This window comes from Archocentrus centrarchus, chromosome 6 (genome assembly GCF_007364275.1).
Source record: "Archocentrus centrarchus isolate MPI-CPG fArcCen1 chromosome 6, fArcCen1, whole genome shotgun sequence".
Classification (NCBI taxonomy): domain Eukaryota; kingdom Metazoa; phylum Chordata; class Actinopteri; order Cichliformes; family Cichlidae; genus Archocentrus; species Archocentrus centrarchus.
Window position 1 is genome coordinate 44,799 of NC_044351.1, and position 16,152 is coordinate 60,950.

The 16,152-nt window shown below is 42.3% G+C and overlaps 1 protein-coding gene across 1 annotated transcript; it reads left to right on the forward strand.

The window, feature by feature from the left end:
• The first annotated feature begins 3,439 nt into the window (after window positions 1-3,439).
• On the forward strand, window positions 3,440-7,691 carry LOC115782116 (uncharacterized protein K02A2.6-like). The gene has a single exon (XM_030732135.1). It carries the CDS (start codon window positions 3,683-3,685, stop codon window positions 7,289-7,291), a length of 3,609 nt encoding a protein of 1,202 aa, XP_030587995.1. The 5' UTR covers window positions 3,440-3,682; the 3' UTR covers window positions 7,292-7,691.
• Window positions 7,692-16,152: the final 8,461 nt, after the last annotated feature.

The window sequence follows — 16,152 nt, forward strand, 5'->3', positions numbered from 1 at the left end:
ATTGGAAAAACACAAGTATTAGCCTTTAACTTTAACCCTGCATCTGATTTTGAAGCAAATTATACATTTAATTGGCACTCTATTAAATGTTTAGGGGTAAGACTAACAAAGGAGGTATCCGAACTTTATGCTGAAAACTATCTGCCTATTTAACATTCCTGGGGTTCATGTTCCCGTGTATTTGGGCCCTTATAAGGGCCCTAGGATTGTTAAAGGGTTTTAATAGATGCATAAAAGCAGACCTAGATATATGGACCCCTCTGTCATTACACTTAGGTGATAGAATAATGGTGATAAAAACAAATATCTTACCCATACTGCTCTACTTGTTTCTATCATTACCCATTCAGATTCCCGATTGCCAATTTAGAGAATGGGACGGGGCCATTTCTTGTTTTATTTGGAATGGTAAAGCCCCCAGAATAAGATTCAAAACTTTACAACTACCCAGATCTAGCGGGGGAATGGGCTTGCCATGTCTCAAAGACTACTACATAGCAGCACAGATAAGACCAGCCATGCTCTGGTGTAACAACGATATACAGCAAAATGGAAAGCTATAGAGCTGTCACAGTCAAACAAGCCATTACAGAGCTTATTAGGCAACCCAGTAGCTGCCAAACATAATATCCAGAATCACTTTATCAAACTCACAATAAATACTTGGTTAGACATCGTGAAACAGTTTAACCTCCAAAATGAAATTTATGTATTGAGGTGGCCAGCACATGATCCTGACTTTGAGCCAGCTTGAATGGACAGAAGTTTCATCCAATGGGAGAAGCAAGGGATCACTACGATATGCCTTTTAATTGATAATCTTGAGCTTATTGATTTTCAAACCATGTGTGAAAGATATACTCTAAATCGTCAGGATTTCTATAGATACCTCCAGCTCCGTCATTACTACACCAAAGATATTAAATGTTCTCTTAAAGGGAATATCTCAACCATCACACAAATGTTTATTAAGGCTTATAAATCAAAACTGAACAAGAAAATAATTGGAAGACTTTACCGGAACATTACTGAGTTACGAGGCCACTCAACAAGTTATATTAAGGAGAAATGGGAGAAAGAATTGGACATTATTATCACACATGACACTGCACGAAAAGAAGCATATTCGTCCCCCGTATGTGCTGTCACTTGGTGTTGGCTCTCACTGCGGTATTGTATCACTTCCTGTTCCTGTTTTGGAGCACAGTCGTGTTTTGCTGTCTGTTAGCTGTTAAGTTTGTATAGCTCGATCCATCTGGATAACAACATATTTTAGTGTAATCTTCACCTACTTTATCTAGAGCACACTCTTTACTGAATCACCTGTATTCACATTATTGACTTGATTTGTTTTTAGAAATTTGCTAGCTTAGTGCAGCTAGTAGCTTAGCTCTTAGCCGACTCACTACCAGCATGGCTTCTTCTCCTGTCTCTCCTGCACTTTCCTGCTCTGGGTGTCACATGTTTAGTTACTCCTCGGCCTCCTTTAGCAGTAACGGTACTGGTAATAAATGTAGTCTGTTTGTAGCTCTGGAGGCCAGGCTTTCTGAACTGGAGACTCGGCTCCGCACCCTGGAAAATCCTACATCTAGCCAGGCCCCTGTAGCGGGTGCGGACCATGGTAGCTTAGCCGCCGTTAGCTCCCCCCCAGCAGATCCCGAGCAGCAGGGAAAACAGGCCAGCTGGGTGACGGTGAGGAGGAAGCGTAGTCCTAAGCAGAAGCCCCGGGTACACCACCAACCTGTTCACGTCTCTAACCGTTTTTCTCCACTCGGTGACACACCCGCCGAGGAACAAACTCTGGTTATTGGTGACTCTGTTTTGAGAAACGTGAAGCTAGAGACACCGGCGACCATAGTCAAATGTCTTCCAGGGGCCAGAGCAGGCGACATTCATGGAAATTTGAAACTGCTGGCTAAGGCTAATCGTAGATTTGGTAAGATCGTTATTCACGTCGGCAGTAATGACACCCGGTTACGCCAATCGGAGGTCACTAAAATTAATATTGACTCGGTGTGTAACTTTGCAAAAACGATGTCGGACTCTGTAGTTTTCTCTGGGCCCCTCCCCAATCAGACCAGGAGCGACATGTTTAGCCGCATGTTCTCCTTGAATCGCTGGCTGTCTGAGTGGTGTCCAAAAAATGACGTGGGCTTCATAGATAATTGGCAAAGTTTCTGGGGAAAACCTGGTCTTGTTAGGAGAGACGGCATCCATCCCACTTTGGATGGAGCAGCTCTCATTTCTAGAAATCTGGCCAAATTTATTAACCCTCCTAAAAACTGACTACCCAGGGTTGAGACCAGGAAGCAGAGTTGCAGTCTTACACGCCTCTCTGCAGCTTCTCTCCTCCTGCCATCCCCCCAAAACCCCATCCCCATAGAGTCGGTGCCTGCTCCCAGACCACCAAAAACCAAAGCTAAAATCAGCAAAAAGCTATTTAAGCATAAAAATTCAAAAACAATAAATAATACAGCTTCATCAACTGCACCAAAGAATAAAACAATTAAATGTGGATTGTTAAACATTAGGTCTCTCTCTTCCAAGTCCCTATTAGTAAATGATTTAATAATTGATCAAAGTATTGATTTATTCTGCCTTACAGAAACCTGGTTACAGCAGGATGAATATGTTAGTTTAAATGAATCAACACCCCCGAGTCACAGTAACTGTCAGAATGCTCGAAGCACAGGTCGAGGAGGAGGATTAGCTGCAATCTTCAATTCCAGCTTATTAATTAATCAGAGACCCAGACAAAGTTTTCATTCTTTTGAAAGCCTGACTCTTAGTCTTGTCCATCCTAATTGGGAAAATCAAAAACCTGTTTTATTTGTTATTATCTATCGTCCACCTGGTCCCTACTCAGAGTTTCTGTCTGATTTCTCAGACTTTTTATCTGATTTAGTGCTCAGTTCAGATAAAATAATTATAGTGGGTGATTTCAACATCCATGTAGATGCTGAGAATGACAGCCTCAACACTGCATTTAATCTATTGTTAGATTCAATTGGCTTCTCTCAAAATGTAAAGGAGCCCACCTACTGTAATGATAAGTGTTAACTAAGGTGTCACCAGCAGGTGTCAGTGTTGTACGAGAGCCCACGTAGGAGGGGTGGAGAAGAAGACAAGGAGTTAAGATGGCAGTTCATGTTACATGTCAAGTCTGAGTCTTTTAATAAATGGCTAGCTGAAGCTAGCCCAATGTTCTTCAAGCTCTTTTATTATAAATAAGACAAGAACATTACATGGTACCAGGATCGGGGTCGAGTAAAGGAAGCAACACAACAAGATGGATGCAGTAAAACCGCCGGGTCCGCTGAAGCTGACTGGAAATGTGGATGCAAGTTGGAGAGCTTTCAAACAGCATTTGCAGCTGTACATGGCGGCAGTCGGAATAGATCGATGAGCAGAGGAAAGAAAAATCGCCGTGCTCCTCACCGTTGCCGGCCCAGAAGCGATAGAAGTCTTCAACACTTTTGTGTTTGCTGAACCTGCCGACAAAGACAAGTTTGACGAGGTCGTAAAGAAGTTTGATGAACACTGCCTGACAAAAAAAAATGAAACGTGTGAAAGATACGTGTTTCGCTCACGCCTACAGCAACAGGGTGAGTCATTTGATAATTTTCTCACAGACCTCAAGATTAAAGCTCAGTCATGTAACTTTGGCGATCTGAAAGACTCCATGATAAGAGATCAAATAGTTTTTGGGACTAATGAAAAGAAGCTCCGAGAGAGATTATTGAGGGAGTCAGACCTCACATTGGCCGAGGCTGTTAAAATATGTCAAGCCGCTGAGTTAGCACGATGCCAGATGCAGACATTTCAAGGCCCTGTGCTAGGAGAAAAGCACCAACAAAATGGCGTAGTGAACGCTGTGGCGCCAAAAAGGACGCAGCGGAGCAAGTTTAATGACAGTGCCGACAGGAATAAAATGAATAATAAAGGGATGTTCGCTTGCAAGCGATGTGGTGAAAAACATGAAGCTAGAAGGTGTCCTGCCTTTGGTAAACGGTGCATGAAGTGCAAGGGACTGAATCACTTCACCAAAATGTGTTTCTCAAAGGGGAAGGAACAAAGCGTGCATACAGTCCAGGAAGACATTGATGACAGTGATAACTTGAGTGAAACCTTTTTCATAAAGACGGTGTCACATGGTGAAAATGTGACTGTGCAGTCCTTAGCTGATGTAAGCCAAATGGTTAATGTAGCAGCTAATGATAAATGGACTGTTCCTTTGCTAGTTAATGGGACGGTGGTGACATTCAAAATTGATACTGGAGCCAAAGCTAACTTGATTAGTGAAACGGATTTCCAGACATTGAAAGAGAAGCCTAAAAGGTTTGCAGAAAAAATCGCTCCTTTGAAAGCTTATAATAATCAGCCGATTCAAACAAAAGGGGGATGTAATCTAAAGGTGACAGCTAAAGGCAAACAGCACAACCTGCTGTTCACCATTGTGCCTGCTGGACATGAATCGCTGCTAGGAGACAAAGCATCAGAAGACTTAGGTCTGGTTAAAAGGATTTACCAGATAAACACAGGCAGCCTGGAGATAGCTGAACAAAATAAAAGTGGTACACCGCAGCACTGTGAAGGGACTTCTGCTATAGTGGAAAAGTTTACCTCTGTGTTTCAAGGACATGGAACATTGCCCCAAACTTACAAAATTCAGCTGAAAGAAAATGCCAAGCCTGTAGTGCATGCTCCAAGGAGAGTACCAGCGCCACTTAGACCAGCTTTAAAAAAAGAACTGGAAAGAATGATGCAAATGGGTGTCATTGAGCGTGTGGAAGAGCCTACAGACTGGGTCAACTCTATCACATGTGTCAAAAAAAATACAGGTGACATTAGAGTGTGCCTTGACCCTAAAGATCTCAATGAAAACATCAAAAGAGAACATTATCAGATTCCAAAACGAGAAGAAATCATGAGTGAGATGGCTGGAGCTAAGTTCTTCAGTAAACTTGATGCCTCACATGGATTCTGGCAACTGAGACTGGACCCAGAAAGCAGCAAATATACCACCTTTAACACACCATTTGGGCGTTACTGTTTTCTGAGGCTTCCATTTGGCATCAAATCTGCTCCAGAGATCTTTCACAGAGCTATGGAATCTGTAATTGAGGGTCTTGAAGGTACCAGAGTCTACATTGATGACTTGGTCATTTGGGGAACAACAAGGCAGCAGCATGATGAAAGGTTGAAAAAACTCTTGGGGAGGGTCAAAAAGAATGGACTCAAACTGAACAGGGACAAATGCCTTTTTGGGGTCACGCAAATGACCTTTTTGGGTGACAAGATCACAAGTGCAGGGGTGGAACCTGATCAGTCAAAAGTGCAAGCTGTACTTGACATGCCAGCCCCTACTGATAAGAAAGGTGTACTGCGAGCCATGGGAATGATTAATTTCCTAGGTAAGTTCATTCCTAACCTAGCTGTCAAGACTACATGCCTTAGAGAGTTGCTACGTCACAACACGGTGTTTGAATGGACAAGGCGACATGAGGACGAATGGCAGAGATTAAAGCAGACTGTTGCTGTTGAGCCAGTGCTCACGTTCTTTGATCCAACAAGGCCAACAAAAATTTCCACTGATGCCTCAAAAGATGGCTTAGGAGCTGTCTTGCTACAGATGCAAGAGGACAGTTGGCAGCCGGTAGCGTATGCATCAAGGTCAATGACAGAGACTGAACAACGTTATGCTCAGATTGAAAAAGAGACTTTGGGCTTAGTGTTTGGTTGTGGAAAATTTCACAGTTATGTCTATGGCTTACCAACGTTTGCAGTAGAAACTGACCACAAACCGCTCATAGCAATCAGAAAAAAGAACCTCAATGACATGTCACCCAGGATTCAACGCCTGATGATGTTTCTACAAAGGTATGACTTTGAACTGATTTATACACCAGGCAAATACATTGTTCTGGCGGATGCACTGTCACGAGCACCAGCTCCAAGTGATGACACACAGTGTAGCCCTGTGTCTGTTGATGTTGAAATGCACATAAACATGGTGACTGCTTCTCTCCCGGCATCAGATGTAATGCTACAGCAAATTGCGCAGGAGACGGCGAAAGACCCGCAACTGCAAAAGGTAATTCACCTGAGCCAGAATGGATGGTCACGAGGTGTTTGTCCGGGTTGGTATCCTGTGCGTGCAGATTTGTGTGTGGCTAATGGTCTGCTTCTGAGACAAAACAGGATTCTCATTCCACAGTCTATGCGTCGAGACATGCTACAACGCATTCATGAGGGACACTTAGGAGTGGAGAAATGCAAAAGGAGAGCGCGAGAAGCTGTGTACTGGCCAGGAATCAACAGAGATATAGAGGAGATGGTTCAAAAGTGTGAAACATGTCTTAAACATCGGTACAAGCAACAGAAAGAGCCGATGCTGATTGCAGATCTTCCCACTGCACCATGGCAAAAAGTAGGTACTGATTTGTTTCATCTACATGGAAAGGACTATCTTCTAGTGGTTGACTACTACTCTAATTATCCTGAAGTAGCGCAGCTTTCCAGTACATCAGCACAGTCTGTCATCACACACATGAAAAGTTTTTTCTCAAGACATGGGATTCCCCATTGTGTGGTGAGTGACAATGGTCCACAATTTGACTGCGGTGAGTTTCGTGATTTTGCAGTTCAGTACGGATTTGAACATGTCACCTCTAGCCCTTTGTATCAGCAGGCTAATGGACAGGCAGAGAAAGGGGTCCAGGTTGTGAAACGATTGTTTAAAAAAGCGAGAGAATGTAATGCTGACCCTTACCTGGCTTTATTGAGTTACAGAGCCACTGCCCTGGAATGTGGAGCATCTCCTGCTGAGTTGCTCATGGGTCGCAAACTGCGCACCACACTTCCTCACATGCCAAGGAAGGATGGCTACAGGAGTGACAACAAGTGGGCTGACAAAAGAATGAAGCTCAAGCAAAGACAGAAGAGGAACTATGATAAAACAGCAAGGAATCTGGTGCCTCTGCAGGAAAAGGATGTTGTGAGGATTGATGGTCCTGAGCTGTGGGACAGAAAAGCAACTGTACTGCAAGAGGTAGGACCCAGATCGTTTGTTGTCGAGACAGAGAATGGTCAAGTTTTAAGGAGAAACAGGAGGAGTCTGTTAAAGATTCAGAATGGTGAGAGTCAAGAGAAAGAGACAGGATGGGAACAAGAGAATGTTGCGACAGAAGTGCAACACAGTGAATCTTCTTCATCATTGCCAGTGACTGTAACACTCAGAAGGTCCACTCGACCTAAGAAACCACCTGAGAGGCTCATAGAACAAATATGAATGAAGTAACGGGTTAACTGTGTAAAGAAAGTGGTAAAGCGTTGCTGACTTTAATGTGTTAAAATGTGTTCCTAATGGTTACAGTTACAGGAAGTGAAAGAGTCATAGTGTAATTTTAAAGACCAATGCTAGTTTGTTTGTTGAAATGTGTTGAAAATACCAAGCATGAATATATTTCTTTTGAGCCATATGCATACATTGAGTTACAAGACATAAGGAAAGTTCATTACTGAAACATGTATGTTGTTGCATTCTGTTTAATATGTAAGTGCTAGTGAAGACTATGTGAATGAGGAATAACTGCTGTGACACTGAGGTAATCTTTTAAGCAGCTGAAAAAAAAAGGGGGATGTAATGATAAGTGTTAACTAAGGTGTCACCAGCAGGTGTCAGTGTTGTACGAGAGCCCACGTAGGAGGGGTGGAGAAGAAGACAAGGAGTTAAGATGGCAGTTCATGTTACATGTCAAGTCTGAGTCTTTTAATAAATGGCTAGCTGAAGCTAGCCCAATGTTCTTCAAGCTCTTTTATTATAAATAAGACAAGAACATTACACCCACCACTTTAATCATACTCTGGATCTTGTCCTAACATATGGCATAGAAACTGAAGACCTAACAGTATTCCCTGAAAGCCCCCTCCTGTCTGATCATTTCTTAGTAACATTTACATTTACTTTAATGGATTACACAGCAGTGGGGAATAAGTTTAATTACAGTAGAAGTCTTTGTGAAAGTGCTGTAACTAAGTTTAAGGATCTAATTCCTTCATTGTTATGCTCTTCAGTGCCAACACAGTGCAGAGCAGCTACCTAAACTCTGCTCCCAGTGAGGTCGATTATCTCGTCAATAGTTTTACATCCTCACTGCGTATAACTTTGGATACTGTGGCTCCTCTGAAAAGGAAAGCTTCAAATCAGAAGTGCCTGACTCCGTGGTATAATTCACAAACGCACAGCTTAAAGCAGATAACCCGAAAGCTGGAGAGGGAATGGCGTCTCACTAAATTAGAAGATGCTCATTTAGCCTGGAAAAAGAGTTTGTTGCTCTATAAAAAAGCCCTCCGTAAAGCTAAGACATCTTACTATTCATCATTAATTGAAGAAAATAAGAACAACCCCAGGTTTCTTTTCAGCACTGTAGCCAGGCTGACAAAGAGTCAGAGCTCTGTAGAGCCGAGTATTCCTTTCACTTTAACTAGTAGTGACTTCATGGATTTCTTTACAAATAAAATTTTAGACATTCGAGAAAAAATGATTCATAACCATCTCAAAGATTATTCTTCATGTTCGGCTGCTTTCAGCACTGCTGGTATTTGTTTAGACTCTTTTGCTCCAGTTGATCTTTCAGAGTTAACTTCAATAGTTACTTCCTCCAAACCAGCAACATGTTTATTAGATCCCATTCCTACTAGACTGTTCAAAGAAGTCTTTCCAATTATTGATGCTTCAATCTTAAAAATGATCAATCAGTCTTTATTAGTTGGCTATGTACCACAGACCTTCAAGGTGGCTGTAATTAAACCTCTGCTTAAAAAGCCATCACTTGACCCAGCTGTCTTAGCTAATTATAGGCCAATCTCCAACCTTCCTTTTCTCTCAAAGATTCTTGAAAGAGTAGTTGTAAAACAGCTAACTGATCATCTGCAGAGGAACGGTTTATTTGAAGAGTTTCAGTCAGGTTTCAGAATTCATCACAGTACAGAAACAGCATTAGTGAAGGTTACAAATGATCTTCTTACAGCCTCTGACAGTGGACTCGTCTCTGTTCTTGTCCTGTTGGACCTCAGTGCAGCTTTTGATACTGTTGACCATAACATTTTATTACAGAGATTAGAGCATACTATAGGTATTAAAGGTACTGCACTGCAGTGGTTTGAATCATATTTATCTCATAGACTCCAATTTGTTCATGTAAATGGGGAGTCTTCTTCAGACAGTAAGGTTAATTATGGAGTTCCACAGGGTTCTGTGCTAGGACCAATTTTATTTACATTATACATGCTTCCCTTAGGCAGTATTATTAGAAAGCACTGCATCAATTTTCATTGTTATGCAGATGATACTCAGCTTTACCTATCAATGAAGCCAGATGACACACATCAATTAGTTAAACTGCAGGAATGTCTTAAAGACATTAAGGCCTGGATGACCTCTAATTTCCTGCTTCTAAATTCAGATCAAACTGAAATTCTTGTTCTCGGCCCCACAAATCTTAGAAACATGGTGTCTAACCAGATACTTACTCTGGATGGCATTACTTTGGCCTCCAGTAACACTGTGAGAAATCTTGGAGTCATTTTTGACCAGGATATGTCCTTCAATGCACATATTAAACAAATATGTATGACCGCTTTTTTGCATTTGCGCAATATTTCTAAAATTAGAAACATCCTTTCTCAGAGTGATGCTGAAAAGCTAATTCATGCATTTATTACTTCTAGGCTGGATTATTGTAATTCATTATTATCAGGCTGTCCTAAAAGCTTTCTGAAAAGCCTTCAGCTGATCCAAAATGCTGCAGCTAGAGTCCTGACAGGGACTAGAAAGAGAGAGCAGATTTCTCCCATATTGGCTTCTCTTCATTGGCTCCCTGTTAAATCTAGAATAGAATTTAAAATTCTTCTCCTCACATACAAGGTCTTGAATAATCAGGCACCATCTTATCTCAAAGACCTCATAGTACCATATCACCCCAATAGAGCACTTCGCTCTCAGACTGCTGGCTTACTTGTGGTTCCTAGGATACTTAAGAGTAGAATGGGAGGCAGAGCCTTCAGCTTTCAGGCCCCTCTTCTGTGGAACCAGCTTCCAGCTTGGATTCGGGAGACAGACACCCTCTCTATTTTTAAGATTAGGCTTAAAACTTTCCTTTATGATAAAGCTTATAGTTAGGGCTGGATCAGGTGACCCTGAACCATCCCTTAGTTATGCTGCTATAGGCCTAGTCTGCTGGGGGGTTCACATAATGCACTGTTTCTCATTCACCTTATTTACTTTGTTTATACTCCACTCTGCATTTAATCATTAATTGATATTAATCTCTGGCTCTCTTCCACAGCATGTCTTTCTCTCCCCTCAGCCCAACCGGTCGCGGCAGATGACTGCCCCTCCCTGAGCCTGGTTCTGCTGGAGGTTTCTTCCTGTTAAAAGGGAGTTTTTCCTTTCCACTGTCGCCAAGTGCTTGCTCATAGGGGGTCGTTTTGACTGTTGGGTTTTCTCTGTATTATTGTAGGGTCTTTACCCACAATACAAAGCGCCTTGAGGCGACAGTTTGTTGTGATTTGGCGCTATATAAATAAAATTGAATTGAATTGAATTGAATTGAATTGAATTGAATTGAATTGAATTGAATGTTTAGCCGCATGTTCTCCTTGAATCGCTGGCTGTCTGAGTGGTGTCCAAAAAACGACGTGGGCTTCATAGATAATTGGCAAAGTTTCTGGGGAAAACCTGGTCTTGTTAGGAGAGATGGCATCCATCCCACTTTGGATGGAGCAGCTCTCATTTCTAATAATCTGTCCAAATTTATTAACCCTAAAACCTGACTACCCAGGGTTGAGACCAGGAAGCAGAGTTGCAGTCTTACACGCCTCTCTGCAGCTTCTCTCCTCCTGCCATCCCCCCAAAACCCCATCCCCACAGAGTCAGTGCCTGCTCCCAGACCACCAAAAAACAAAGCTAAAATCAGCAAAAAGCTATTTAAGCATAAAAATTCAAAAACAATAAATAATACAGCTTCATCAACGGCACCAAAGAATAAAACAATTAAATGTGGATTATCCTGGCCGCTCCTTGCTGGTTGCCTCTCCCCCCCTGCCCCCCTGGGGTGTGGGTACCTCCGGGTTCCTGGGTGGGGCTGGATGTTCTGATGTGGGTGGTGATCCGCTTCCCTGGGGGCTGTGGCGCAGGGCTGCATTGGCTTCTTCGGCGTGGGGGGGGGGCTCTGTGGGGGCTCGTGCGGCCCTCGGGTGCCGGGGGCCCTGAGGCCCTGCTGCGGGCCATGCAGGGGGCTGGCTGCTTGGGGGGGCTTCTCGTTGCCTCAGATTCTTTGGCTTTGATGGCTTTGACCTGTTTGACCTGCTGCCCTCTGGCAGGCGCTACAGGTGCATCAAAGCCAGAACAAACAGACTCAAGAACAGTTTCTTCGCCAGAGCAATCACCACCCTGAACTCACACTCACCCACCATAACTGTGCAACACCCACATCTCTGTGCAATATTATATTATTCATACTGAACAATATCTATCACTCCTATATTGTGTAATATCCAGTATTCATTCACTAGTGCAATATTCATTCACTAGTGCAATATTCATCATCTTCATTATTATATGTATACACGCATTTACTTTCTTACAATGTACAGATGCACCAATGTAGGTATGTATGTATATATTTTTATACATTCGTCTCTGGCTCTCTGGACTCTAGCCCCTGGATTGTGGGGGTTCCGTCTGTAGCCTCCCTCCTTCCTCTTCTGGGGAGTGTACGCGGTTGCCATCGGGATGTGTGGCCCCAAGTCTTCTGAGCTCCTGTGCTGTGGATGGCCTGGGTCCCCTGGGTCCTTCCCTATCTACCTCTGGATCGCGGGGGGCATGGTTGCAGTTTTTCGCCCTCATTATCGAATACATTGCATGACAAAGGCGCATACACACACATTACTACAAACAATAAACTTGTGTGTGTGTGTTTGTGTGTGTGTGTATATGTAGGTGCATATGGGTGTGTGTATGGATGTGTGTGTGTGTGTGTGTGTGTGTGAGTATATCAACCCCTTTTATTTTTATTTATTTATCTTTTTATTTATTTTTTTTTCTATCTCCTTTCTTCTTCTTTTCTCCCCCACCCCCCCCCCCCCCCCCCCCCCTTTTCTCCCCCCCACCTCTTGTTCTTGCCCCTTCCTTGTTGCCTGTCAGACTTGGCATGAATAACTAAATAAAAAGATAAATAAATAAAAATAAAATTGCAAACATTAACAAGAAGAGCCTATAGGAAACATATAGAGCTGTTCTTGTCAAAGCAAATATGTTTGGTACATCAGTGCATTCGGATCATCATTCCGATTGTGAAAGATGCCAGACATGACAGGCTTAAAAAAAAAAAAAAAAAAAAAAGCCAGAACAAACAGACTCAAGAACAGTTTCTTCGCCAGAGCAATCACCACCCTGAACTCTCACACTCACCCACCATAACTGTGCAACACCCACATCTCTGTGCAATATTATATTATTCATACTGAACAATATCTATCACTCCTATATTGTGTAATATCCAGTATTCATTCACTAGTGCAATATTCATTCACTAGTGCAATATTCATCATCTTCATTATTATATGTATACACGCATTTACTTTCTTACAATGTACAGATGCACCAATGTAGGTATGTATGTATATATTTTTATACATTCAATTTTTTGTATATTTTACACATTGTTTATTTTCTATATATCTCTTGTTCATATTGATTATACTAGATTATAATATTTTTATAATATTTTTATTTTCATTTTAGAGAGTTTGATTTTCTGTTACATGGCACTGAACAGGAGTGGCCCTCCAATCTCATTGTACATCCTGTATAATGACAATAAAGGCATTCTATTCTATTCTATTCTATTCTCTGGTGTCCTTGCTCCTTGACTGCGGGGACTCCGTCCGAGACCTCCCTCCCCTGTCTGCTGGGGTGGGTGTGCGGTTGTCTTTGGAATGAGTGGCCACGGGTCTTCTTAGGTCTTGATGGGCTGCTGGTGGCCTGGGCTACCTGGGGTTCTCTTTGCCTGCCTCTAGCTTCTGATGGGCGGGGCTGCGGCTTTCTGCCTTCATTGGTAAGCACATTTCATGACACAAACACATACACCCACATAATAAAACAAATGGTTGGTTTGTGTAACTATGCTTCTTCTTTTATTTTGTTTTCCCCACACAATCTTTAATTTTGCAAATATTGTCAATATCTTATGTTTAACAAGTGACGAACTATTTGGTTTACCTACTTGCTCTCTTTCCTGTTTCTTTTTTCTATTTTTCTCCTTTTTTTTCTCTTCTTCCTCTTTCCCTTTCTCTTTTCTTTCTTTTCTCTTTTCTATTTCTTAAGCCTGTCATTTCTGGCACAATTTGTTAAATAGCATGTTAAAAATAATTCAAATAAAATAAAGGGTCACACAGTAACAAGAGGAGCCTATAGAGAACCTATAGAGCTCATCTTGAAATAGCAAATATGTTTGGCACAACAATGCATTCAGATCACAGTTCTGTTTGCAAGATCTGCCAGACATGACAGGCTTTAAAAAAAAAAAAAAATGTGGATTATTAAACATTAGGTCTTTCTCTTCCAAGTCCCTTTTAGTAAATGATTTGATAATTGATCAACATATTGATTTATTGTGCCTTACAGAAACCTGGTTACAGCAGGATGAATATGTTAGTTTAAATGAATCAACACCCCCGAGTCACAGTAACTGTCAGAATGCTCGAAGCACAGGTCGAGGAGGAGGATTAGCTGCAATCTTCAATTCCAGCTTATTAATTAATCAAAGACCCAGACAAAGTTTTCATTCTTTTGAAAGCCTGACTCTTAGTCTTGTCTATCCTAATTGGGAAACTCAAAAACCTGTTTTATTTGTTATTATCTATCGTCCACCTGGTCCTTACTCAGAGTTTCTGTCTGATTTCTCAGACTTTTTATCTGATTTAGTGCTCAGTTCAGATAAAATCATTATAGTGGGTGATTTTAACATCCATGCAGATGCTGAAAATGACAGCCTCAACACTGCATTTAATCTATTGTTAGATTCAATTGGCTTCTCTCAAAATGTAAAGGAGACCACCCACCACTTTAATCATACTCTGGATCTTGTCCTGACATATGGCATAGAAACTGAAGACTTAACAGTATTCCCTGAAAGCCCCCTCCTGTCTGATTATTTCTTAGTAACAGTTACATTTACTTTAATGAATTACACAGCAGTAGGGACTACGTTTTATTACAGTAGATGTCTTTCTGAAAGTGCTGTAACTACGTTTAAGGGTCTAATTCCTTCATTGTTATGCTCTTCAGTGCCAACACAGTGCAGAGCAGCTACCTAAACTCTGCTCCCAGTGAGCTCGATTATCTCGTCAATAGTACGACTTTGGATACTGTGGCTCCTCTGAAAAGGAAAGCTTCAAATCAGAAGTGCCTGACTCCGTGGTATAATTCACAAACACACAGCTTAAAGCAGATAACCCGAAAGCTGGAGAGGGAATGGCGTCTCTCTGTTATGTTGTGCTATTACATGTAAAGGACACACGATGGAGCTGTGACTGTGAATGAAAAGAGATGCTGCATGTTGAGGAGAAATGAAGAAAAAGAAAGTAAAAAAACCTGAAGCTGATCCACATGTGATGTCGGTTATTCTTACTATTTCAACATAGCCACTACACAATATTGGCGACGAGGATGTCTATTTCTGTGCCTTTACCTGCTCCATTTATGCCTTGCCCGGGGGAACCAGCGATAGCATTTCCAACATGGCTAAAGATGTTTGACAACTACATGTTGGTGATAGCGGCGTCAGGGGATGGCTGGCCTGATGCTAGAAAGCGCGCGGTTCTACTTCATGCCCTGGGAACGGAGGGCCAAAGGCTTTTCTACACCCTGCCGAATACCGGAGACACGTTTGCTGCTGCTGTTACTGCCCTAAAGGAACATTTCGTACCGAAGGTGAACGTCGTTGCTGAACGTCATAAGTTTCGACAAAGAGCACAGAGACCGGATGAAACGGTAAATCAATTCCTAGCTTCTTTACGGGAGTTGGCTGCTGCATGTGACTTTGGTAACATGGAGGAACAAATGCTACGTGATCAGCTGATCGAGTGGATTGCTAACACTCGCGTAAGAGACAGATTGTTACTTGAACCTGACCTCACACTTGCTAAAGCTACTACATTGGCGTTGCAAATTGAAAGTGGATTAAGAGATGCTAACGTTCTCTCTGATGCTGCTGGCGCTTCCGCTCCAGTACGGACCATCCAGAAGCAATCAAAGTCGAGCCGCTTCTGGGATACGAAGAAGAAGCCACCGGATCATGCTCCTTCCACTGCTCAAGCCGCCAGTAATCGTCGTTCCTGCTTCCGTTGTGGATCTTCCAACCATCTTGCTAACAAACCCTCCTGCCCTGCTGCTAAAGCGACCTGCAACAAGTGTGGTAAAGTAGGACATTTTTCTCGAGTATGCCGTTCAGCCCAAAAGGAGGTACGTGAGATCATCATTAATGAGCCCACAGTTCTTTACATGAACACTACAGTGCAAGATAAGATCCTCTGCACAGTTCAAGTGACTGTTAATGGACAATGCGAAGATGTTGAGCTGATTGTAGATACAGGCTCATCTGTGTCCATTATACCAGAGAACATTTATCGCACCTTATTCGCAGAGTGTGTCCTAACTGAACCTACATTTGCTCTTGTTACCTATGCAAAAGAGAAAATTTCTGTGAAAGGGTGTTTAAAAGCTACTATTTCTCATGGTAATTATTCTACTGTAGGTACTCTAGTTGTGGTTGACTCAGGTGCTGCTCTCCTTGGCTTAGATTTATTTCAGGCACTACACATGAAACTTGATGGTCGAAAAGTTGTTACTATTATTACTCCTACTGCTGCTACTGTTCAACCTGCTGTGCCACAGATGGTACCAGACAATGCCCCAGAAGTGTCAGTTCAGGAAGTAGGCTATGCTAAAAACTTCATACACAAAGTACGCACACTGCCAAATGCTGTTCCAGTGCAACAAAAACTCAGGAGACTTCCATTTTCAGTGAGACAAGCTGTTTCGGAGGAACTCAAAGGCCTTGAAGATAAGGGCATCATTGAGCGTAT

Coding starts and splice junctions, on each gene's coding strand:
- LOC115782116 (XM_030732135.1), top strand. CDS start 3,683: ATGATAAGAGATCAAATAGTTTTTGGGACTAATGAAAAGAAGCTCCGA.